Genomic DNA, 26,258 nt, shown 5'->3' with positions numbered 1-26,258 from the left:
AAGCAATGACAGATATATATGCAAAAATACACTGCATTTTCCGGGTACTGAATTCCTATTTAATTCACAGGCAACACTTTGAGTGTTTAACACATCATTGCGAAAGTAAGCAACATAATTACACCGTGTGTCAGCAAAACAGCATAATTACAAGCTACAAGTTGTCAGTGCCTGATTTCACATCGTTCCTATTTACAGGCCAATCATAGTCTTTTCGCCACTCACGTTTATCAGAATTAAGGCCTAATTTCATCGCAATAATTACAAGCTGCAGTGTCCAAACAACACAGATTACATGGGTATTACACAGTGTTAATGAAAACATGATAAATAAAGATAGATAAGTATTTGAAATCTTTGGATTTTGTGCCACTGATTTGCTTTTACTTTGGCTTGAATTCTTTTGCCTCTAGCACCCGTATGATAATTCCAAAAAAGACCTGTTTTAGTTAATACTGAATTTCCATTCAAGGACATATTTATGTGTGGAAAAAAATACTTAGAAATGACTGCATTCCTCACACACACAAACATTCATCCCTCTTTGACTGAATTCGTATATATAACTTCGAACCACATTGCTGCAAAATTACACAATGTTTGTGTACACGGCCCATAGCAGGCAGCGTTTGCTCGTGCACACAGTATCGATCCACTGTCTTGAAGTGAAGTTCAAGAAGGAGAGAGTGAAGCAGAAAATTTTGACTCCCCATGGGGACAGTAGAAACAGCTCATCTCAGCACCAAAGAGAAGGAGGGCTGTCATGTTCTGTGTGATGAGCTGAAAGACTAGAAGCGGCCTGGAGCAGCGGGGTATTCCTTTCCCCCCTAAACAAACCTCCAAAAAACAAACGGTTCCACCCCACAGAGAAGGAGTTGGGACAGTGAGACAAGAGGGAAGGGCAGACAGGTGTCAGGAAAGAATGACATGTGTGACAGAGGGCACTAAGAGAGAAGCTGGAGGAGATGAGAGGATGAGCTGAAGACATGGGTGTTTTCATGAAAGGAGCATCAGACTTGTTGTCTGCCTCTTTCTGGCCTGCAGGTTTAGTTTGGATTCTAGGCTAGGACTTCATATTTTGATCACCCTGATATCTCATGAATTATGTACCATACACCATTAGCATTAGTTAGAGCCATCACAGTATCAATGATACTATTGTTTCGAGGGGGGTCAAGTCCTGAGACACATTATCTTTGAAAACCCTTCTAGAGAGAAAGAAAGAAGATGTCTGGATTCCAGCTGACAAAAGCACTCAGTCGTCCTGAAATCTGATGAGTCTGACAGGATGTGAGCCCATCTGATCCACTGCCGTCTCAATATTCCCTTACAGGGGAGAGGAGGAGATAGGATGGACAGGCTGCTCCTCACCGCGCTTTTAGCACAGGTGTGATGAAAGTCAGAGCTGCCGCAGCTCGGCCCACCTCTCGGATTACCCCGAACACGTCTGGTGACGGACGTTGCCAGTTGGCAGGCAAAATGCTGGGAAGTGATGCCCGTTGTGCCCTACCCATCTGCCTGCTGCATGGAAACAGCATATCAGGTGATCCTGGGGGATACTTATTATCATATCATATTAAATGTCTGGGCTATGGGTTACAGTTGTAGGTCTTAACAAAATAAAAGATAGATCTCACAGAATGGGACACTATAGGTTGTTGCTACAAGGTCAACGCTGTCAGCCTGACGGTGGACACCTCTGGGAGCTGTTTATCACCGCCAGGTAAAAGAGAACAAAGAAGACAGACAAACAGTAATAAAGAGAAACACAGTAGAGATCCACTGTCTGTCCAAATGGTTTTGTTTGCCACCCACTACCACAGTACAGTACTTCCTGTGTGCACTTAATCAGACTTGATGAAATGACAAACCTTTGTTCCCCCTTGCCGGGAGAAGTGATCTTTGAAATAAAATATGTGTTACTAATCATGACTTACAGTACATCTCACAGGATATCTTATTACAGACCTTTACAGCTCATTGGCTCTGATTCAATTTCTTAAGTATGGTACAGTGAGTAGAAGTCAGACCTATTCTGGGAGGAGGCATTACGAATCTGTCAGCCTGCAAGGCTAACTGCAAATAGAAACCGCATGAAAAATGTTAAGAGGTTAACGCCTTTGATAACCATTGAAAGATACAAATAATTTGACAATGAAAAATCTAAAAAATGCCACGCTGATAACAATTATGAGCTTAATACTCTTTGTTTTAGCATGTAAAGAATTCAGATATTGTACTTTAATCACACATTTCAGAAGATGGAGGCCTGTACCTTCACTAAGCCCTCATCACAACAACAAAGATGATAAATTCTTTGCAGATTGGTGACACTGAAGCATTGTGGCACTAAGGATCTTGACCCATTTCACTGCCCATGTGTGCCCTGTAGTCCTATGCCAATCCTTCACAGCCCTCTCCAACACTCCCATGTCTGACAGAAGAATGCTGTTTGAGCGTCACTTGACCTCACTGCCCCCGCAATGACCTCCAGTGCACCCTGGGCAGCCCTCACTCTGTCACATATTTCCACTGCTAAACAAGAATGCCTCCCTCTCCTCCTCTGTCTCAACTTAATTTTCTCGTTACCGCTGTCCAATTCTCCCATCGCCCTGCTCATCACCCTGCTTCTCTCTCATCCCTTTTTTCTCCCTCTATTCAAAACTTGAGAGGGGAAAAAAAAAGAAAAGAAAAAAATGCCTCTCCACCAGTAGAAAACCCAGGGATGAGTGGCTATTCAGAGTGTGATTGGGAAAAGGGGGCTGCTGTGTTTGTGAAATGCAGAGTGGGAGAGAGAGTGTGGATTTTGGACAGATGCATATGAGACGTGCAAGGTGTAAGGGCACACTTAAAACTTATATATGAACAGAAGGGCTAAACAGTCTCTTAAGTCTTTCAAAAAGCAAAGTAAGAGGCAGCACACATTAAAACGAGACTGCTATGCAAACTCTTGACTAGTTGAACATTTGGACCAGAGCCAAAGCCTTAATTTATTTACCTTTGCACCAAGTCCAGTGCTCTTTAAACCAATGCCTACTCACTATCAACCATCCCTGAACAATCTATCTCATAACTTGGAGTGCCTTCCTAAATGCATGTGGTGCTGATATTATTGAAACTGTATGTTCCCTCTCTGTCACTCAAATGTGAGGTTCCTGACAGGCTAAGCCCATAATGCACCAGATTTGACTGGTTAATCCTGTGAAAAACCATCCTTTTTGTCTCTCAGGTGGAAAGGTCGCACAGTGAGGCCTGTCTTCCTTCAACCTACAGTATTCCTCCCGACTTACCCTCCAACCTAAACATGCTCTAGCCCTCATCATTGGCCTCTCTCACCCCTCCTCAGCCGTCTACCCACCCGCATGCATAAGCTACAAAGCTGGAGGTGTCAAGACTACCTGTCTCAACAGCACCCCCCTTGCCTGACCTGCGGATAGCCCTCAGGGACATTAATTATAGAGTAGTCTGACTTGTTGAGAGGAAAGAGACAGACAGACAGAGAGAGAAAGAGATAGGGGGGGAGAGAGAGAGAGAGAGAGAGAGAGAGAGAGAGAGAGAGAGAGAGAGAGAGAGAGAGAGAGAGAGAGAGAGAGAAGAAAAAGATAAATGCAGAGATGTTGTTACAGAAGCTGTCACCTCCTAATCATGTCATCCTGCTGTACAGAGGTGATGCTGAGGCTTTGCTCGATCAGGTTTCCCATTCATCACCAGGGCTGGTGGTGTTGGAGGGCCAGTGTAGAATGGTAACTCTCATTTTCCCACAGAGTTCAAATTTTAAACTGGTTATGTCCAAACCTGACTTTTTCCCTTAATCAACTGGCCCAAAAATCATTAAGATTCTAGTCAAAGATTTTAATAATGTTATGTTCTGTCCTGATTGTTGAGCTCTGACTATCCCTGTCATCTAAAATTTGAAATATCAATTAGCTAGGCCTTTCACATGCCAGCGATCTGTTTACACAAAGCAAAGATAAATCGCACAGCTACTGATTCTGTTCAAGGACCACTTACAAAGGAACACACAACATAAAACCGCTGCATCCGTTTCTGAGTGTTCAGTACTGTGCTTGTGGGCAAAAAAAACCCCATGGATCTATGATAAAATGACATTTCTGTATGTGTTTTAAAGGTATTGTGTGGACAGTGATGTCTACTCCACAAGCGTGGATAGACACTGAACTGCCACCATGTGATCAGAGCAATCTGTCCAAACAAATGGAAGCTTCTCTTGCACATTACCGTGTTAGATTAGACGACTCTCGGTCATTTGATTCCCTACTGTCGACAGCTCCTGTTTCTAATGGACCGAGTGGGATTTCACAAAACGCAAAATAGGGAGAGGTCAACGTGTTTGAAGGTTACCCCTGTCGGGGAATCAAAATAAATAACATTCAGGTGTGCTTTTCTCTGTCAGGTGAGTGTCTTAATGATGCCAAGTTAACACATACTAAATAACAGTGCCTCCCTACGCACTGACAGCCTCAGAAATAATTGACCAGCGTACTCCAAACTGAGACGCAGTAGGCAGAGAATTCAATCCTGCAGCTGACAGAACCCATTGAGCATGTCACTAGATTTTGCATTATACACAAAGCAATGTCAGGTCAGGGATGCGGCCCTCCTGCTAGTTATTTGCAATTGCATCTCTGAGGGTAAATTACCTGGCTCTCCATAATATGGTCTAGTTAACTAATTTCCTGACAGCACGTTGTCTTATAAGAAAAGTCTCAGATTTACTGCCTGTCAAAAATATGATGGACTGTGTTTTTTCACCCTCTTTTCTTTTCTCCAAATGCTTGGCAGCCCCTCAACTCAGAGCTCATATTCAATATCCCCTCTCGGTGTGCCGAGGAGATCTCTAATTCCAGACAAAGATGCATGGCTGAAAATGAACAAAAAAGAAACATAACCTTATTATGTTTGAAGGCTACCAGCAGTGTGTCATTTCATCCACAAGTTCCCATGCAAAAAATGACTGCTAGGGGGGTTGTACAGCAATGTAACATAGTTCTAAAGCTCTTAGCAAGGAAACAGGGAAATCCATTATCCTGCCGACCTCTGCACACTGACAAGTACACACATACAGTATATGGTGTCCTGTCATTTTGTTGTTATACATGTGTAAATCATTCACTTTCTGTCAGAAAAGAAGCTTTGACAACAAAACCTCACCTCACCAACGGGGTCACGGGGAAACTGAATCCCACCGCAGACAAAGCATAGTTTTACCTGCGAGAGCACGTCCTGCCACTGATAGCAACAAAGTTGACAATAGCTCAATGATGGTGTGAAGACTGCCTTTAAGCTATACTGTGCAGGGGGAACAATACAGACTCGCAGAATACTCAACCCCCACCCACCCACCATGGAGCTCAACAGTGTCTGTTTTAAAGTTCACAGTGCAGCGCCAAGGTCTGCCTACCCTTTCTTTTCTCTCTGTCTCTTTCTGTATGTGTTCCCATTCAGCTGGACGGTGTGGCCTATCATCGTCTCCACAATGACAGTAGGTGGAAACGCTAGCTTTCATTACACAAAGTATAAATAGTGTAATCTATCAGCCCTGCCAATCAGGATGATTGATTATGGGCTGTCAGGGAGGAGAGCGACACATTAGAAAAGTTTGGTTAACAATGCCTGTAGCTGGTGCGGGGCTGCTGCCACCCAGCCCAGTGATTAATGTGTTGTCAGCCTGTAATCCCACACCCACGCTTAATGAGGCAAGAATTTATCATCTCGGCAGAGTGGCAGATGTCAGGGGGAAAGGAATCCAAGTGGCTGGAAACAATATACTTTTTCTAGCCTGCGCTTGACATGTCTGACAAGCTCTAAAAACCACAAAGAAGGTCTGTGTAAGCACAAACTTCAGTGGAGGGACTTTCAGCTCTGGCTCCGTCCTCTGTTGCATGCTCATGAAAGTCGCTGCTGAAAGAAGACTCCATCTCCATTAACACTGTACTGAGGAACAGACACAACTCGCATAATGGATTAAAGCTCAAATGATCCTGCAACGCAGGGAGGGAGGGGAAGGTCCAATGCCACCGTGTTGGTGCATATTTAAGGAGAAAAACATTTAGAGTTGCACACAAATTAACTTAACTGAATCACATACAAAAGTGACACTTTTGTAAAGACTGTATCCACCTCGTCTAGTACAGATTTTAAGCTCTCACGTTCATTAACTTCTTTAATAGCATATCAACATCTGCATGTCATAAACAACAACAACTTTACTTGAATTATCTGATAAAAATCTGAATGTGAATTAAAGCAAAGCTGCCTCAAGAGGGTGCACATGACAATCAACTTCAAAGCAAACTATAAATGCGAGTGCTGAAATTGTGATTAATGTGTACTGTCAACATCAACTAAAAGAGACAGGCGAAGAAATAACTGATCTCTTTGAGAGATTTAAAGTTTGGCACATTTCTGTGGAAACACCCGGTGGGGTAGGGGGTGAGAAAGAAAGATGGATTTTTTTTTAGTGCACAGAAAACACTAAGCCAGCTGTCTCTCATTAGGCTAGCAGCATCTCCCTGTCACCAAAGAGACCAACAGGGAGGATTAGCTCTGATTGGACTGATAGGCCAATGCACTGGGACACTGCACTATGTAATAGCTAAAAGCATAATTTGATAAGAAGTGTAACTGAAGAGATGCCTTAGTGGCTATGATATTGTTGCTACAGAACATGTAAAGGGATTGTGAAGTTTTACAACCCCTTGGCATGCAATGAAAGAAGTCTCAGTTTTATAAAGGAACGTAATGACTGTGAGATGTAGGGCTGGGTGTGCAGAATTTGCTTTACATATGTCTAAGAAATTGTAAGTGTTCAATGGAAGGTGAATGGAATGGAAGTGTGTTATTTCCCTGCAGATTTCTGTGTCTAAAAGGAACTTTGAAAACAGCTAAATTAATATAAAAACTTGGCCCCTCCAAAAGGCATATACAGGATCGTGTTGGAACAGTATGTGTCAAAAGCAAAGGCTTTGTAGCTTGCCAATCCTGGAACTCAAGATTATTACACTAATAAAAACTTAACAAAGACTTACATTTTACAGACAAGAAAAAGTTACGTGAACGATCGCATGATTTGTCAGAGTTTATGAAAACTTTATATCAAAATGGGAGAGGGAGACATCTCATTATTGCTGGCCAGCCTTGGCCTGTTTTCTGACAGGCCTCAAACTCCACCGCTAAACACAAGAGACATTGAGACAACAAATGCTTCACCACAGAGGCGTTCCTTCTCTGTACTGGATGCCAGCAGAAGGAGAGGAAAATCAGTTAATGCAACGCGGCCACTTCAGTGTCTCATAAAAGCCCTTACAAAAACACATGTTTGTTTTTATTCTCTCTGTTTAGCCAAAAATGAATAATACAATCTATCATCTCTTGCTTGCAAGAGTGACGTGACACTCAGGTCACGCACCCCGTGTCTCCAGGCTTTGAAAGAGGCAATAAATCAATCTTGGCACTATTACTTACAATTAATTGTGTTTTAAAGTTTTACAGTGTGTTTATGATATGCAGGGCCTGGATGATTTATGTGGACAGTGTGAGTCACTCCCTCTAATTGCTGTTGTTTTCCCGGCTTATAACCCCCGCATGACCTCTCAGCTTAAGCTGCCAGAGCGCTCAGAACTGGGCCTGTCGCACTGGTCCAAACACTGGACAGGCTTAATAGAGTCAAAAAAACAGTTACAGAGAAATACTCACATGGAGGCATACAACACTCACAGATACTGACAGACAAGTACACATACCTGAGAGAACGAACATGTGGCTCCCTGGAAATATCTGACACAAACACGCAGTGTGTTTCGTCTATCATACAAACTAAACACGTCCAAACAATTATAAACAGCTGTTTTAACATTTAGGATATGTTGTCATTAAAAGACGGAGAACAGCAGCGTCTCAAGTAATTAACAGATAACAAGACATTATGCAAGATGTGGGAAAGAACATAATTTGAAAGCAAGCAGATCACAATATGTCAGCGAGTTTATTTGTCTGAACATAAAGCAGATAGGCACTCAGTATGGTTACATTTAGCCAACCACTCCTACTCAATCCGCACTGCTGTCCTTATTCGACCTACTGTATACATATTGATTCAGGAATGTGTCATGAAAGAAAGATGAAAAATCAGGGTTCTGAATGTATAATAGCTGGTGCAAATACAGAATCTAGCAAGAGAGCTAAGAGTGGTAATAAACTTGCTTCCACAGCAATCTGTTGGGTTATATTTCCTTCCCCTGTTGAGAACCATATTCTTTGAGTTTTCTCTGAGGACACATTTGTTCAGTAAAATGATTCAGCAAACCCACTGAAGGCACATTCACAAAGCGCTATATTGCATGCTGTTTGTTATGTTTGAGAGCTTCGGGGAACTCATAACTCTCAAGCACAGAGATGAACGTGGCAACATACTTTACAGGGTACATTTGAGACTTGAAAAGGAAGCAAAACAACCAACCTATAGCAAAATGCCTCCTCTTTTTCCAGAGTTGCATTGCAGAAAAAGCCACAACCATGGATCACATAATGCACAATCATGGGTCTAAAACCATGCAGTCTATCTTCGATTCGGACTGCTCCCTTCAGTGAAAACTTGAAATGAACCGCTGTCTACTGCAGAGTAAAACAGGTTAGTGTCTGGGGAAGAAAAAACAGAACTGAAAAGATCCACTTGAGGACTTTCCTGGCTCTGTCACTGTCAATTCCCTTGAAGAACCGTTACCCTGTGTGCAGAGACTCATGGGACCCGGGAGCTGGCTCAAGCCACCCTGCAATGCAGTCTGCTTTACATTACACGCAGAAGGATGTGGAGGGAAAAAAACTTGTGTTCATGCTAGAAAATCAAGTCAAATACTTCGTCCAGGCAAAATCTAAGTGACATCCGAGGAACATTTATACCCGCTGACGTAGCTACCAAGCTGTGCTTAGTGAGGGGAACCATGGAGTTACTTCATTCACTGTGAAACACTCTTAAACATGTGGCAAGGAGTAAATGTTATTCTACTAGTTAAATTTGCTACGCACTTTTTTAAGCAGTGCTTGGGATCTGAAAACAGAATGTGCTGTCACAGTGTTTTGATAGACATGGCCAGTTTAACCCAAGGGTTCGACAGCATAATGTGGGCTCCGTGGCAGAGTGGAGGGAGGTGGAGGAACCGAGCCAAAAAGTACCACATGTATTTTCCGAAAACGGCCCAACTCAGTCCAAATGGCTCTACGTGGTTTAACGCCATTTCATTCCATGACCTCTAAGTCCTCAAAGAGAATTATCACATTATAGCATTCCAACACGCCCAATTTCCCAAAATACAGCTCAAGGCTTTTCCACTCTGACTCTGCTTAGTGTTGTGGTTTTGGGAAAACCCTTCAATCGTCCCTGCTGTTTTTTTTGTTTTGTTTGTTTACTTCAGGTATTTATATAGATTTTTATTCTTTCTCTCTCTTGTGGTTGTCATTTTGCATCCGTTTCTGTCCAACTACTTGTCCTCTCCACTCAGAAATGCAATATAGCAAAAATCCAAAAGAGAAAATTACCCCCCCTCTGAGTTTGAAGCAAACACAAAAACATACAGACAAGACAGGGACAGCTCATTGTCACCCACTTATGGTGTCATGCCCACTAGTGCATGAAGACACACAACAACAATTAAAGAAGCGGTACAATTATCCTCAGTGTATGAACATGGGTATCTTATTTTAGCACAATTCTGTGTTTTCTTCTTTGCAGTGAAGGTTTGACAACTTTTTGTTATTTCTGCAACTTGCAAATCTCATCAGAAGCCTTTGTGTGTGTGTGTGTGTGTGTGTGTGTGTGTGTGTGTGTGTGCCTTTTCCTGCAAACAACTGGCCATTGACTGTCTGGTTGTGATTTAGGCAACATGGAAAACATTGGGAATGTATGAAAAGTTATGGTGTTCAGATTGTGCTAAGGACCATAACTGCTTTATCAGAACCATGTGGCCTAGCTCAGTGCCATGCCATAATGGCATGATTGAAAAGGAGTTAAAACTGTGGTCACAATCCACTCCGATATGACTCAAGAGAGGTCTCGAAAGTTCAGCGCTGTCTCTTTCATAGCGAGCCCATTAACTATTCCAATACGCACATCATGCACTGGGAATGATCTGATAGAGAAGGGGCTCTTTCTTCAGATTTATGCTGTCATGAGTGGGCATGTATCAGTGTAACCCTCCTGCAGTTGCTGCTGTTTCTATGGTTTCAATTTATCTACTGTAAACAGTAGGAAGGGACTTCGTCATATAAGGTCTTAGAGGAAAAAGAGCAAAAAACGTATACACCAAAAGTCAAATAATTTCATAAATAAACCTTTTAAATCACGTCTGCGGCCCTGTATTTTTTCCCTCTGATATGTGCACTAATTGAGACTCAAATGGTCGTGCAAGCGACAGTGAGACAGCTAATTACCATCCTTTGTAACGAAGTAAATGGCAGACACTGTACCATGAGCTACTGTTATGAGCAACACCCTGCTGTACCAGACATAAAAGCAAACACAAATATCTAATTATGCCATCATCTCTCCTCGCTTTTCTGTTTGGTTGCAGACGTTTCGTTAATTGGTGGCCCGCACTATTGGTCAGCTAACAATCACTCTGATGATGTGGACAATTAGAGCCGGGAGGTACTCATGGCTCATCAAGTCTGAGATAGTTGACACATCATATCTCATCTAACTCAAAACAAATGTTATGGAAATGCTGCTGTGACATCCCAGGGCCCAGACACGGGATATGTCCGCGCAAAAATGATCTTCACTGTGTAGACTCAGTCAAACACTGCTAATAAGGAACTGCGGATAGGACAGAAAAAGTATGTTCAAGCGAACAAAATACTGTGTGCAATGGGGGGTAGATGCATTTTCATCAAAGCTGTAACCTTTTACTTTGCATAGGGAATAAATAATCATATACAGCAGGTTCAAAGACACAAAGACACAAAAACACACACATCATGTCAGCTAGAATCGGTGATTATCTCTCCTTTCATCTAAGGCTGTGGCGACAAAGGCAAACATTTCTGTTTCACTGACAAGCTATGTAAATAATATCTTATAAAGTGACTTTACCCTGCCAAAAAGCATTGTAAAGGTCCTTAGTTTCTTTTTATATAAAGTGGATGAACAGTGTTTTCATTCCATTTTTCTCCATCTACCAAACACGCCAGACTGAGGTTAAATTATTTTAGTGTTTTGCTTTCTCGTTTGCCACTTGCATAAAGAATCAAGAACAAAGCAACGCATGAACTGACACAAAAAGAGTACACTATCTTAGCTGATTGTCTGAAACAATAAAATATTGTTTTCCTTGTGCACTTTTAAACCCGACATCGACTCACGTGCTTCTGATTTGTCATTGGATGCCTTCGCTCCTGCTACTCCCAGGCTCACTGTCAGAGCCCCAGAGACCTTGAAACGACAAAGCTTAGCGGATCCAAACAGTAAATATTTCATGACCTTACAATTACATGAAATCAAATCTAGGCAAAAGCCGTTCATTTATATTGCATTATCAAAGGGCTAGAAGACGGGGAAAAAGGGGGTGAAGTGGGTATATCTATGAACCTCCCGAACTCTAATTAGTCTGTGTGGCCCAAAACAAGAGAGGGAGGAATAAGTGCATGAGCCCGGGATAATTAAGCGATTGTGAGCGGCATGTACGTGAGCTGTCACTCCAATCGCCAGCCATGTCACACTTGGCAACACAACCGCGACCGGACAGCCGCCCGTCGTCTTTGATCTGGGCTCATGCATACGGAATCAGGTCAGGCCGTGGTCACACACATTTACACACACATGCACTCACATACAACACACACATGCACACTTGAGGCGATAGTAAAGAGAGACTCTTTACAAAGGGCCACAGTGCTAGGACCTCTGTAAAGGGAGACTGACAGTCAAGCATGCACAGGAAGAAAGGAAGGATAAAGGAAAAGAATAGAAGAGGGAAGAAAGGGACGAATGTGACAAATCCACTCAAGACTTCAGAGGGACAACTACTTAAAACTGTGTGAAAAAACAACAACAAACAAATAAAAAAAAACAACAGAGCTTAACTTACAGCTTCCGTCTTGGGTTTGACCACTTTCATGAATGCTCCTCTCTCCTGTGCCTCCATCACTTCTTTTTTGGTTACTTTCCTGGTGTCCAGAAACTTCAGCTGGGGCAACTTGTGCAGAACAAAGTACCTGTGAGAAAACAACAATTCAATTAAAACTGTACCACGCTGCTGCCTTAAAAGGTCTCCTTATAGGCCGGTTCTTGACAAGGAGACAAACAGAGAATCTAAGGAAGTGTGTAAACCGTGATATACTAATCAAACTGACACACATTCTAATATGTAAATGCGCGCATCAACTAAACTTGAAAAGAACCCGTGTTTACTGAGACTTAATGGTGATGCAGATTTAATGGTGATATTTTCTTGCATGTAATAACCTTCAAAGCTGATAAGAATAAGTACGACATAAATAGCACGAAAGGAGATACAACCCGTCTGCCAGAGCTGTCATTCTTGTAGCATCACAGATATCTCTCTAAGCTTTCAGACACACTCTGTCTTTCATTGGGAGGGAGAGAAATGTCAAAAGATAATGGTTGGAATACATAGATGACAACAGATCCTTTCACAGGCAGGCAGGGAGAGAGGAACCAGTATGTCAGGGCTGAGCTGGTAGCCAAAAAGAACATGCATGCAGCACCTAAGTGGAGGGTGAGAAAGGACGGGGGATATGGGCAGAGACAAGACCTGTGCGCAAAGAGCCGTGACAAATTGATGATGGCGATGGCGATGAGGGGAGATGGCAAAGCCCGTGTCAAGTTTTCAACACCTGAGGATTATAAGGAGGGGATGCAGGGATCACGTTTAGACTGACACGGAACAGAAAATATCTATGAGCAAAATTATGGAAGAAAAACATTTGATATAATTTAAAAGAAACATAAAACAGGAATAGTTCTTATCAGCAAAAAGAAAACACATGATTAAAACAGTACATAAAACACATGGCCCTAAATTACTTCTTATAGGAATATTATTATAGGCTAAAATGACCTTTTCCTAACCCCTAATAAGAGCTCTGCTTCCGATTAGAGCACCAGCACTCAAATCAGCACTCAAAAAGAGGCCCCAATCTCATCCTGTGTCTCCCTCCCTGTACAATGACTTTGTTCAGGGCATTTCCATGATGAAATGTGAAGATGCCCTTGGGAGACATGCAGAGAGGTCATTCTCCATAGGTAACCCACCATCGCAGGGTCAGAGCAGATGACAAGGCTCTGTCAGCCAGTAGGGATATTAATGATTCAACCCAACCAAAGAGGGAGGATAAGAGAGCAAAGGAGGGTAGGGGGGAGGAGAGATGACTGGGGAAAAAAAAGACTCATACACTTTATTTAGCAATGCCAAACATGTGTCGACAACAATATGATTTTCTCTGCCCTTGGAAGTGATTGTTGTAGAGTAAACTTTTTTTTCTTTTTAGAAAGAATGCGTAATTTGGTATTAATTATAGGGAAGTATAAGTTTCTTATACAATCCACATATATGAAGCAATAATTTATTTGAGTTCTTACGAAGCAAACTGGATATTATATAGTAGTTACATAGTTGGGTAGAGTTTTTAAGTGATTGTTAATGTCCAGACGAATTTCCGTGAGAGAATTCCTTAAATCACAATGACTGGAAAAACTGACAGAAATACATTTAAACCAACCCTTATTTTTTGGAAACTTTATTTTGTTGAATTGTACTGTATTTTGCCTGTAAAAAACTGCACAGAAAGACAAATTTTACATTTTGGTTCAGCTGATCTGCTCTGCACTTACTCTGGTAAAAGAAGGTTACACTAACACTTCAGAAAATATCTGAAATGAACACAATTTCCATTTTCCTTGTAATTGTTACCAAATGGTGTCGTTTTTTTTCCAGGAACCTTCCTTAGACATTACAGACATACCATTGGGAAACTATGGGACCCATAAAACAAAGTGTCACCAAACAGTCATTATACTTAATATTACAGCAATGGAAGATAACGTGAAAACCTTTAAAAATGCACAAGTATAGACATTGTGGGTAATTATTATGTAGCTGAATTTATGGCATTTAGAAAAATAAGGTTGAGTGAACACAAAGTACAGCTGGTGGTTGAGGTACCTCAGGCACAAGCTCTTTGATCTGCCACAAAAGGAGATCGGACAAACTGATAACTTTTCTCGAGATAAGAGGTTAAAGTGTCACGTTAATCTTTATACATCACAGAGGCTATCGATTGTCACAATACTTCCAGGTTTCTCAAGCGGACAGTCTTCTGAGGAGACAGTGTCCTATAAGCACAATGGGGCATAATCAGTAACCATTGTGAACATATAATATTACAGCTTTGAACTCTTGTGTTATTGTAGTACTACAAATGGCCACTGAGAGTATGCACGGTCGGCTAAGAACAGGACAACATTTAACCTCCCCGCAGACTACATAATACTGTGTGAATGAATACTATGTTTCTATGTCATTGCACTAATTGGGGCACCGATGCAACGCACCAGGGTATTTCACTTGAGAGACCAAGCGCTCCCGAGGCACTGGGCTGGGTATTTATTGCCCAAGGCCAGTGCTGTCACGACCTGCATACAGCCTAACCTTGTCAGACATGAAATCTGCATCACGCTCAAATTGATGTTTTACTATGTGACACATTATGAATATTACATTACAGGACGCTAGACATTGTCAGTCAAAACAGAACAGCTTTCCTCACCAGTAAGAGAAGCATGTGAGGGGAGGGGGGGGGGGGGGGTGAGCGCGAGAGGAGGGGGGGGCAAAAAGAGAGAAGAAAGATTATTCAAGAAAGGCATGGGTGGTAAATGATTAATAGGCAACACAGAGTCAGAAACAAGCACTTAGGGCTAAAACAGACAAAAGAGAGTATGCTTTTCGCCTTTTATCGCATTTCATGTAAAGGACCCTGACAAATGGTGGTCATATTGCATGGCTTGAGGCCTAGCTTGATGTTTAATGCATCATCTGCTCTGGTAAGGCAGGGCAGTAAACACTCATTTGTGGTGGTGACTAGTCACACATGAAATCCATTTTGCAAACTGGAGTGTAGAGGGGGCCAGTTGACAAAGCTTTTAGAGTGATGTGGTTGAATCCACAGTCTGCTTGTGAAATGTAGGGGGCTGGATGTTAAAAAAAAAAGAGAACATCTCCAAATCCATTACTTACAAAAAGCTATCACTCTGAATAGCTCAGTATCAAAACTATCTGACTGAAAACATAAACACACACAGAACACTATCTATCTATCTATCTATCTATCTATCTATTTGATGATATATCTATTGATTCCTTATTCATGTTTGACATCATCACAGTTCATGTAGTAACAAACCTGTATCTCTGGTAGTCGTCCTCATCCTTATCCGGGCTGACCAGCTGGTTGGGGCAGGCCTCATTTCCCAGCAGGCTTAGGTACTCCAGTGACGGGGTCACATCAGCCAAGTGTTCCAGCAGTGCCTCGATATCAGTCAGGTGTCAAAGGGCGGATGTCAAGGACCTAGCGCTGTTAATTACATTAGCATTTACTACCCACACAGCCCCTCCCGGGCCTGTCTGCACTAAAACACGTCACTGTCAAATTTACCGAGGTGCTCAAAGGGGCTAGTCACTGGCTTTGTGAGACTGGGCAGACAGAGGGGCAATTTAAGGTGCAGTCTTTGGCATATAGTAGTGACACAATTTGGCTGCTGCTCTCTCTCCCTTTCTCTCGATCTCTTTCATTTCCTAGGTGGCCGGGTGCAGAACAGTGACAAAATGATGGATGCCCTGTGGTTCAAACAGTCCGTGCTTCCCAGAGCCGTGCTGTGGAAAACTTTTGCGAAACGTGGAAAAAACAAACAGCCCCTAAGCAGGCACATTCATCACTAATACATTCACTTGGAAAATTGAGCCCCAAAGTGTCAAAATACAACTGCACTAATGCAGTGCTCGAGCTTTAAAATGGCACTGTGCCACGACAGGATGTACATAATTGGCCTATTAGCATGTGCCGACCACTTCACAACCAAACTCAGCACACAGTCCCAGACGCACACTTCAAGGAGCCCCAGTTTTAATGTTGACTCTGGAAGTGTGTGTGTGTGTGAGTGTGTGTGAGAGAGTGAGCATCGTTACCCAGTAGGATCTGCATAACCAGGGGAAAACAGGACACATTGCTAAACCTGTTCTGAAGCTTAGAGGGGAAGTTCACATATTTCTGACTGATCATAAACAGCCTCGCGATGTGTCTATGTCTTGAATTTAGGCTGTGCAGAGCTCTGGTTTTAATGTGTTTACTTTGGGTGGTAGAGCACACAGGGCCGTTATAATCAATGAGCCAAAATGTGAGCATGTTCTCGTGTGCTTTGTGACAAATGAAATAACTGAATCATTTTATTTCAGTGAGGTAAAGCAGTGTAATAAAGCAAAATGCAACTGATGCAAATGTGAAGAATTTTCTCTATAATTTAAAACTATTGATAATACCAAACAGCAAAAGCACAATGTTATGCCTCATTCTTGGGATGTAGTTTTAATCCAACACTTTTTTAATTCTCTTTGAAAATAAAAAACACATCTGTTATGTTGACTCTAAAATCTGATTCCACTAGAGGTCCCTGTGGTTCAAAAACTAGTCCTGTGTGGAGCTCTGTGACAGCCAAGTTCTTCTACTCTCTTTTGCAACACACAGTGCTTCCTGCAAAACCATGACATTAAAAACTGGTTCTATGAGACAAAGGCAGGTTGTATTGACATATGAATGTGAGCAAAATAAAGTGTTGATTCTGATACTGATGCCTGTAATCTATGTCTGCATAGTAGTCTGCAAATCAACATGAGAAAGGGATTAGTTTGAAAGGATATTTGGTTCTTATTGAGTGTTAGGGTGTGGAGGTTGGGTAACCTGGGCAACCGGAGGTCATTTCCAAGCAGATTGTTGTCGACGACCAGCTCTTCCAGCTCAGTGAACATTTTGAGGCCTGCCAGTGACCTGCAATGATAAGGCAACAGGAAAACTGTTATGGCTCTAAATCTGGTCAGCCGTTATTGTGCAGAAATAAATATTTCAGCCCCCCCTCTTTCATACGCCGGGAGAGTATGGGTCTGGGCCTGTCAGGGAAGTGAATGACAAGAATTAGTGGTGCTGAGCTCCCCTGGCATGGTGAGGCATCCTTCAGCGCCTGGCAGGATGAGGGATGGGGGTCACTTGTGAGTAGCCAGGATTCAAAACAAAAGGCTTCAGAAATGCGGCGGGCAGGATGAATTTGTCAATGTCTTGTGCCTTGAGGCGCCCAGTTTCGCCTGACCCTAACCCTCCATTCCCAAGACAAATCACTCTGTCACAGTTCACCTTCACTCCCCAGACACAAATTTAACTTGTCATCCATCATTTTCACAGAGGAACCGGAATACACTCGCAATCACAGATGGAATGGAAGGGAAACGTTTTTTGCAACTGTGCCGCGAAAGGGGTTAGTGTTGGGATTTTAACATCAAAGGGCCTTTTTTCTTTTAAAGGAGGAATTCTGCCTTTCCGCTCATTTTTATGACGCATTGCGAAGAGAGGTGAAGGGTCATCTCAACTCTTTCCCTCTCCGTCTCTCTCTCACACACACACACACACATACACATTCACGCAGGCATAAAAATGATGGAGGGTGGTGTTAGGAGTAATGTTAGGGCCCCTGCGAAGTTCAAGTCATGGAAGGTACACAAAGGCAATGTGTGTGTTGTCTAATCCTTCACACTGTCAACATGCCATGTTAAAGCGTCCTGGGTGACTTCATTGACATTTAAATCTGCCAGAACTTGACGCAGACAGTATACTTCTCAAGATCGGTTTCTCACAGTTCACACAACTGTACACACACAGTATTTTTAATTTATTAAACATATTTGACTATATAAATTAAGCTCTATATTAAAAGTACAGTAGAGCATGTTTCTTGTTTTAAAAGCACACAGATAACCTTGACATCAGGTTATGTAAATATACATTCCAGTGAACAGTGTCACATTGCAATATGACAAAGTCAAGGTACAGTGAGGTCTAAACAGCTGCAGCATGAACTATTGCTCCTCCCTGGATCTGCCTTGTGTCAATGGCTGCCATGATACAAACCAACGTCTAGCTATATAAATATAACACCTTTATCATGACAATCTGCAAATGGATGACAAGGAGCAGTAAGCAGCGTAATGTAAAGGGACTACATTCTGAAAAAGGGAGTACTTACAATATAACGTGGTGTACAAAAATACACTTGGATCTATTAAGATATTGACTTAGTTAGCCAGACCAACTGTTATCTTGCTCTATCTGCTGTTTCTTGTGTGTCTTTTCTGACCAATCAGCTTGTACTCTGATCTAAAAACACACACTGATGCACGGAGTGGACATACTGGCAGCAACTTTTGAACTACAAAGCGTTGCAACCGTCATCTTGGGTGGAAAACGACAAATCAGCAACTTATTGTTGACTTGCGAGTGAGGCAGACTGAGCCGCCTCATTTCAAAAGCCATCAACATTTTGCAAACACACACACTCTTGATACCCACAACAACAGCTGACAGCACCTAGCCAGTGTGCTGGCAAAGCCGCTATCTGACAACCTCTTATCAGGTCTGATTAATGCGTTGGCAAGATGGATGAATGGAGAGATGTGCCAGTTTTATGAAATCCTACTCTGTTTACTTGTTTTTTCCCCCCATGGCGCTTCTCATTTATGAAAGCAAAAAGGCCCATTAAGTATACTTAAATCTATAAAGCTGGTAAAAAAAAAAGATACATTTCAGATATACTGACAAATGAAATTTCTGCTTTTGTTGTTATTCTTTGGTCAATTCATTGTTGTTTGTCTTAGATTAAAAAAAAATAGCTAGCTAAAATCATGATGTTGTGTCATGTTCATGTTGTGTCTTCTGTCTTGCTTGGCTTTGTAAAAATTACTAATTATGAAAATCTATGAGTAGAAGTATGGTAGCATTGGTATGACTGGGCTGTTGGCCAAAAACTAGCTATTAGAAAACAAATGTATATTTTTCAGCACAGTTATTGTGTTAGTTATTGACAGGGAATTTGGTACAACACGCAATTAAACTGCAAGTATAATCTTTGTAAATGTGTAGTTAGGCACAGTTGTGTACCACATTGGATAAACATTGCTGCATTTGCTGTGAACAAAGATTGCTAACTAACTATTGCCACCTGTGCGTGTGTGTGTATGATGGGCTGCAGTCCTGTGGGTTATGTTATTAGCTGCTCGGTTAAAGGGAGCCTCGTGGCACAGGAGGGAGCCTTATTAATTGTTGTTTTCATGTCACCACTGCTGCGTGCACTGGCTGATTTAATCAGTTAAATTCACAGCCAGGGGAGAGCCACTGAGTCCCATCCAGCATTAACTACAGTGCAGGGATTGAACTTCTAATACTCTCCAGCTTTCTGTACTCCCTCTGCAGATTTCCATAGCTGCTTTCATTACTTTTTATAAGCTTTCTTGTTTTAATGTGCGGCTTGGAAAACTAACATAGTTTAAGCACTGCAGTAAAAGTACTTCACTTCTAAAAAAAACAAAAGAAAAAGAAAAAAGAGCAGCTTTTGCTTTTAACAAAACTAATGAGCATAATTGACTTGAGTCCCAACGCTATAGAGATTTGGTAAATGGTAAACTCGGGAAAACACACATACAATTTTCAGGAAATATACATGAATTGATTTTTTATGTAATTCATAACGGAAATATTCAGTAATGTATCTTTAGTTCCACTGCAAAGGTAAATGTTTTCACAGATTTACTGCTACAACTGCCACTTCGCCATCTGCTAATGTGATTTTCACAAATGAAATTGTTGTATATCATTAGCTATGAAAATATGGAATAACTAAACTAAAAATGACAGAAAATCTTACAAATGCTATATAAAAAATGATTTACTCTCACATCAACATTGCATCACCTCATTTTATATATTCAGAAATATATGATTTCTATAGTAACGTGTGATTTTCTTAAACCTCTTCCCAGCAAGAGAGCGAGAGAGACAGACAGACAGAGAGAGAGAGAGGCTGTACCTTTAACGAGGTGAGGCGATGAATCCTCTCCTTGTTAAGATAATTATGATCAGCCTCATTGTCAGAGCTAATACTTCACACGGCTGTCTTTACGCTTTGACTACCACTTAGCCTGTGTAAGCTCACCATCATACATCATACAGCCCTGTGTGCATCAGTGTGTGTGCTTTTGGGCTTACATAAGTGGCACATGTATGTGTTTTATTATAGTATAAGTACCATTATCTGCTAAGATCCTGTCTACTGAACACGCAGGGAACATATAACACTAATATTTAGCTGGAGCAGAAACTCGGCACAGGAAGCAATGGATGATGTGAGAAACCAGACAAGGACACTGGAGAGGAGACACTGACCCAGAGAGCAGCCCTGCCAGATCAATACACTAATACTAATGCAGACATAGTGATTGATAAACCACTGCTGACAACAGAGGGAAGAAAACTCTCGACCATTATTGGCTGAAATGTCAGTCACTCCTGCCAATGGTGTGCGCTAGTGTCATGTCAGATATCCTCAGGCAACACATGAAAGATGGAGAACGGCAGCCATGGCTCTTTTACATATGTTACAGTCTCCCGTCTTATGTCTTCTGCTTTTGAAACTGTCGCCTAAATTAATCTAAGTTGGCAATTTTGAGAAACTCTGAAGACGATAGGTCAAATGTGGAGTTTGTCTAAGCCGTACATTACAGAGCTATAATGTAAAACAACCTCAAAGCCTCCTGCCATTACTGAAATGGTGATAGAGATCACAGAACCAACATCCCCACAGCTAGTACTGCAATACTGAAAAAGCTCCTTAGTCTGATGTATATTAAAAAAACACAACACTTTGAAAAGCTGGAGAGCCCTCGCAGCTGCAGTCCACAGTTAAAGGGCTGATGTCCTCTTAAGGACCGCAGTGGTGCAGAAAAGCAATGCATGTTATTCTAAACGGAGGGCCAGAGCTGCAGAGTGACAGGCGTAATGACGTCCTGTTCAGAAGGCAACAGATAAATGTTTGACGAATTGACCAATACTGGGGCCATGATGGCCTTCATATGTGCATAATGGACTATTCAGTGCACACTTCAGATTGCCTGCCAGGATAAGGTACTGTAATGAATGGGAAAAGGAACTGGACCTGGGAAGCCCAGAATGTGGACTGGTTTTAATAAACTTAATAAGAAAGGTGAACGGAGGAGGGCTGGTTAGAGAGGGAGGGAGGTGGCTGGAGAGCCATTTGGCTTGAAATAGTCAAGACATATTCTGTTGGTTCTTGCCACTCTGTACACTTCAAAATATCTCTCAATCAGTAATGTAATAAATTATCTGTATTCCCAAATCTAGTTGTCCTAAAACAATGTGACCTCCCACAGAGATAATGTTATCTCTGTTAGGTAATGTTTCCAATACAAATCAATTATTTTAAGGATCAAGTCTAAATATTAACCAGTGCACCAATGTGCAGTTGTTTAAGGATATAACGACGCCATTCTGTCTTGTTTACTGACACTCTTTAAAGATTCATTATACCCAATTTTCTGATATTTTCCTTGTTTTATCAAAAGAAAAATCTCAAAATGTTAAATGTGATACCAAATGACTTGATAGAACTGATGTTTTTGTAGTGTAATAAAGTGGTGGTGACAGGGAAAGGTCACATCAGTCATTCAGCTTTGTGACAATAATGGAAATACATATAACCTATTAATACACCAAGTCTCTATTAGCTCAACACTGCTGCATTTCACCACTTTAACCCAGAACAAAAACACAAATAACCCTCAAAAAATACCAAAATACAGCATCAAAACACTATCAGGATAAGCTCATGGTAAATAAGATGACACTATCTGTAAAGCAAATTAATGCCCTGCAACCCCTCAAGCCTGCAACAGCCCTCCTACCACCTCCACACAGTGCTGATCAGGTCTGTTCCAGCACTCTTGCCTCCAGCTACAGTTTATGGCCTATACGCGTCTCTGTACATGCATCTCTGACGGCGATGGTGAATTAGACTGTCATTATCTGTCTGTATCTCCCCCACAGCTCTCCCTTTCTCACCCCCTATCTCCCTCACAGTCAGCGCTCAGTGTGGCACTCCTCTCTCTGTATTACTAGGCCTCAGGTGGCAGTCATTTAAAGATCACACGTCCAGGACACACATAGCCCTCCCTCAATGCATGTCAATTCACACATGGGAAGGGGATTACACGTCTCCTCCTAGGCAGCTGCAAATTACTATTAATGGCGATGCAAATCATTAGAGTACATTTGGTGCCGCCAGCAAATCTCTTCTTTATGTGGGTTCACTCTTAATCTGTTTTGAATATTGTGCTATGCTTGCTCCTGACAGCCTGTGTGTGAAAGCATCACTAGCTACAAAGCTGTCAATTGGAGGTGGCATGCCAGATTGAACTTTACACAGGGTTACATCATTTGCAAAACAAAAATATCTTTTTAGAGAGCATAAACAAATTCAAGCAAGAAGAAATCTGTGAAATATAATTAGCAAAGTTCTTTGTTGATGAAAAAGTTAAATAGCACTGCTCATTGCTTCATGCTACACGAGGTTATTATGTGAGAAGTGCAAATTAAATTGTTGAAAATGTCTACACCATGGTGTGTCGGTCGAACGTTTAAAGCTAGCTCCTGTGTGTTTGAGTGATAATACCACTGTGGATCCTGCAGTGTCTGAGTTATAGACTACCCCTGTGGATATTCCTGCTGAGTGTGTGAGGTTAATATTCTCTCTCAATGTCATTAGTGCTGGCAGAGGGGCTGAGAGCACTGTGAATCAGACAGGGACTGATCCTGTCAATTCACACACCACCCCCCCCCCCACACACACACACACACACACACACACACACACACACACACACACACACACACACACAAACACACACATACACACATACACACACGAAGAGCCAGGGCCAGACAAAATCAAAGCCACTGTACTGAGGTCAGCATCACCTGGCCTCATGCTTCCCCTTACATCTCCAATCCCTGTCTGATTAATGACCCTGGATCAACCCTGGCCAAGGGATAAGGACTTGACAGACATTCCTGTCAGGTCCAACCTCATAAGCCTTGCTTGACCCCGGTTTGGCCCGGGATGAAGTCTAAGCTCCAACAATGACCCGATTGAGAGGAAGGAGAGAGTAGCCTCTCTCCTGGTGCAGAAAGAAATTGAGAGATCGCTGCAGAATGGTGGACGTCTATTTTAAAGTTTCAGCAAGTGAGGTTTGTTACAAGGCCAGACAGAATGACAGCTTCTTCCCATGTACAACACTAAAATACATCATCATACAAGGGAGGCGAGCAGCTGGTGAGGCCAAGCTCCTTCAGAGCCTACACAACGCTTCCCTCCTCGTAGCGCCTGGACTGTGCTCACAGTACAGCCATGCGTCTTGTGAATGTTTGTATTGAAAGATTAGTTGCCTATCCACATGACAAACACCCTCCTCTCTCAGTGAGCGGGAGCTGAAAATCAATTCACTGATGGCATCTCAGTCAGTGAGGACATCAATGCGGCACAAACAAGCACACACAAGCTCTCATGCATGCTACACAGGCTCACACATCCTGAAGTGTATATAATACTGTAGAATTACAGTGACAGGGTCAATCAGCCAAGGCATATTGCAGTAAGTGTGCTTCACATTAAACAATGAATGTTTCATGAATAAAATAATGCACAAATATATGTATACAGAATATGTAACTGCAGAAAAAACGCATGCACTCTTGCAATAAAATAAAGGAACCATTAAATAATAGATGCTGCGATCTATGAGGAAGAATCCCTCAGTGCCCTGTCTGCCTGTACGCTCTGTCATTACAGTGTTCAGGCTCAGTGCTTGTCAACATTTCACTGAGAGGGGGAGCCATCCCGCATTACGTTTGAGTGAGTTCAACTGTCAACTGCCAGCCATTTGTATGCCTCAGCATCCACCTAATAGCAAATAATCACTACCCCGCGCTCTCTTCATGGCAAATGATCGATGTTGTCTTGAAGTCTGATGGATGACCCTGCCACAGTGATGTCCAGGCATGCATTAAAAACCACCTCTATGAAATGCCTGTCAGTCTGATGAAGCGGTGCACACAAAATCACACGTGTGTGCACATACTGACACTGAGGAATGCATGCACACAGATAAAGGAGAAAATGAACTGAGTGAGGGAAAGCCATGATTCAATCCAGTAATTAAAAAAAAACAAAAAAAACAAAAGTTAATTTCTTTATATTAGTGGAAAATGTTATAATGTGACAGGACCTGTGGTGTGATTGGTAGACAGCATTACTAGAGGTAGACTGCTCAAGTACCACCTGGGATGCCTCTTTTCCTCCTCTCTCCCTCCTTCCCTCTCTCTAACACACAAACAGCTCCCTATTACCCCTCAGTGTTCAGATTAAAATGCACAGCACCACAATCTTTGATCTCCCACTTGCTGACACAAATCCTTTCAAGCCTCAACATTTTCCTGCAAAGGTAATTAGTGCTAATTAAAAAGTTTCGAAAGCAGTCTACGGCTGCTGTTGATGCTGCCGCTGCTCGAGCCCGCGCCCTCCGTCAGATCACCCATCTACCCCCTCCGCAGGTCCTGCGGATGTGTGTGTCAGCTGAGTTCCTGCCTCTTTCCTGCAAAGGATCCCATAACTAGATGACACCAGTCAGCCTTGAATGTTTGTAGAGGCAGAATGAAATCTGGAAGCCCAGTAAGGGGTCTAACTGGTGGTTCTTCCCCCTGACAAACCTGTGCTCTGCAGGAGAACATGTAATGACACATGTAACAAATACAAATCCCACAAACAGAACAGGTGTAGTCTTTAATTGGGATATCCTAGCTTGGGGGGCTTGTAAACATGGAGTAATTAACTTGATAAGGGATTCAATTTGCTGAAAATATCATTGCAGAGAAACATATCATTTAGCTTGCGCAGTGGTTTGCATAATGATAACAAATGCAAAGACTCCAAATTCTTGTGGCATAATGAATAAACACACTAGTAATTAAAAGAACTTCCTGTTTAGTGTGATTCCAATAATTTGGGATAAAGATGAACTTGAGCCGTCTAAAAGCGCTATCATTCATTCACCGGCCTGCCTTATTGCTTTCATCAAGCCATTATTATGATATAATTAGCTGCCTTTCTAGCATATTATTAAGTGGCTTGCTGAGTGTCAGGTACAGAGGCGTCTCAGAAATGACACAAAAAAAAGCAATATCGTCCCACATTGTTTCGAAAAGATAATTACATAATCTCAGCATGGAGAGCAAGCAGAAAAGTGATAATTAGACAAGTATTCCTGCCAATTAAAGTATCAAGCCTTGTATTTTTTTCCTGTGCACTATACTGTAGAGCTTGCTGCACTTCCATGTACGACATAATACGATTATAGTTTTCATGTAAAATCATCATAAAGAAATCAATATAACTGCAGTAACATTATACCAACATTGACATGTCATTTACATTTTTGTTAGTGCAGTTTGCAACGCTGTTTACTAGAAGCTGGAAGGTTTTTCAGGGCCTCCCAAAGCTGGTAAAGTGTTGAGTTTTTCCAAGGTGACAATAAAAGCCAAGAGTATGTTTTTGCTCTAACAAGCCTATTAATAGGCTTAATGATTGACATGTAGGTGGTGCCAACAAGAAAAAGGAGAGAAACAACAAAGTTATTGATTTGACCTTTGGGATAGTTCCTTCGTTCATTGTTGTTGTTTTTGCCTTGTCTTACACCTCGGAAGGAGATAATAAAACATGTCACCGCACAAGGCCGTTTGAAATTGAATGCCATCATTTTAATTTAAATGTTACATTCTCTGTGACATCTCTGTCAATGCATAATTGGCACTGAATCCCAGTTTGGATGTACATATTTATCATTCAGCGTGAGACACTCAAAGACACCGACAGATATGTTACTTCGATGGGATGACAGTCAAATGTGGGAAAAAAATAGAACTGCAAATCAACTGTCGCGCTGTCAGTTAAGCTTTTTGTCACAAACTTGCACATAAACATGCATCATTAGAAATAGCAAACGAGCTGTAGGCTGGAATCAGCATCCTCGCTCCAGAAGCGTGTAAATAGGCTTATTTGATCC

At 41.9% G+C, this 26,258-nt stretch overlaps 1 protein-coding gene across 1 annotated transcript in view; it reads right to left on the bottom strand.

The window, feature by feature from the left end:
• lrmda (leucine rich melanocyte differentiation associated) overlaps positions 1-26,258 on the bottom strand; it is a 193,181-nt gene that overhangs the window by 47,586 nt on the left and 119,337 nt on the right. Inside the window, exons 3-6 of the mRNA XM_070916592.1 lie at positions 16,947-17,073; positions 15,436-15,575; positions 12,102-12,228; positions 6,377-6,397 (exon numbers count right to left, since the gene is read on the bottom strand). Of these exons, the coding sequence (XP_070772693.1) occupies positions 6,377-6,397; positions 12,102-12,228; positions 15,436-15,575; positions 16,947-17,073 (415 nt within the window). The remainder of the gene's footprint in view (positions 1-6,376; positions 6,398-12,101; positions 12,229-15,435; positions 15,576-16,946; positions 17,074-26,258) is intronic.

This window comes from Enoplosus armatus, chromosome 12, assembly GCF_043641665.1.
Source record: "Enoplosus armatus isolate fEnoArm2 chromosome 12, fEnoArm2.hap1, whole genome shotgun sequence".
Lineage (NCBI taxonomy): Eukaryota > Metazoa > Chordata > Actinopteri > Centrarchiformes > Enoplosidae > Enoplosus > Enoplosus armatus.
This window is presented reverse-complemented; position numbering and strand designations above follow the sequence as displayed.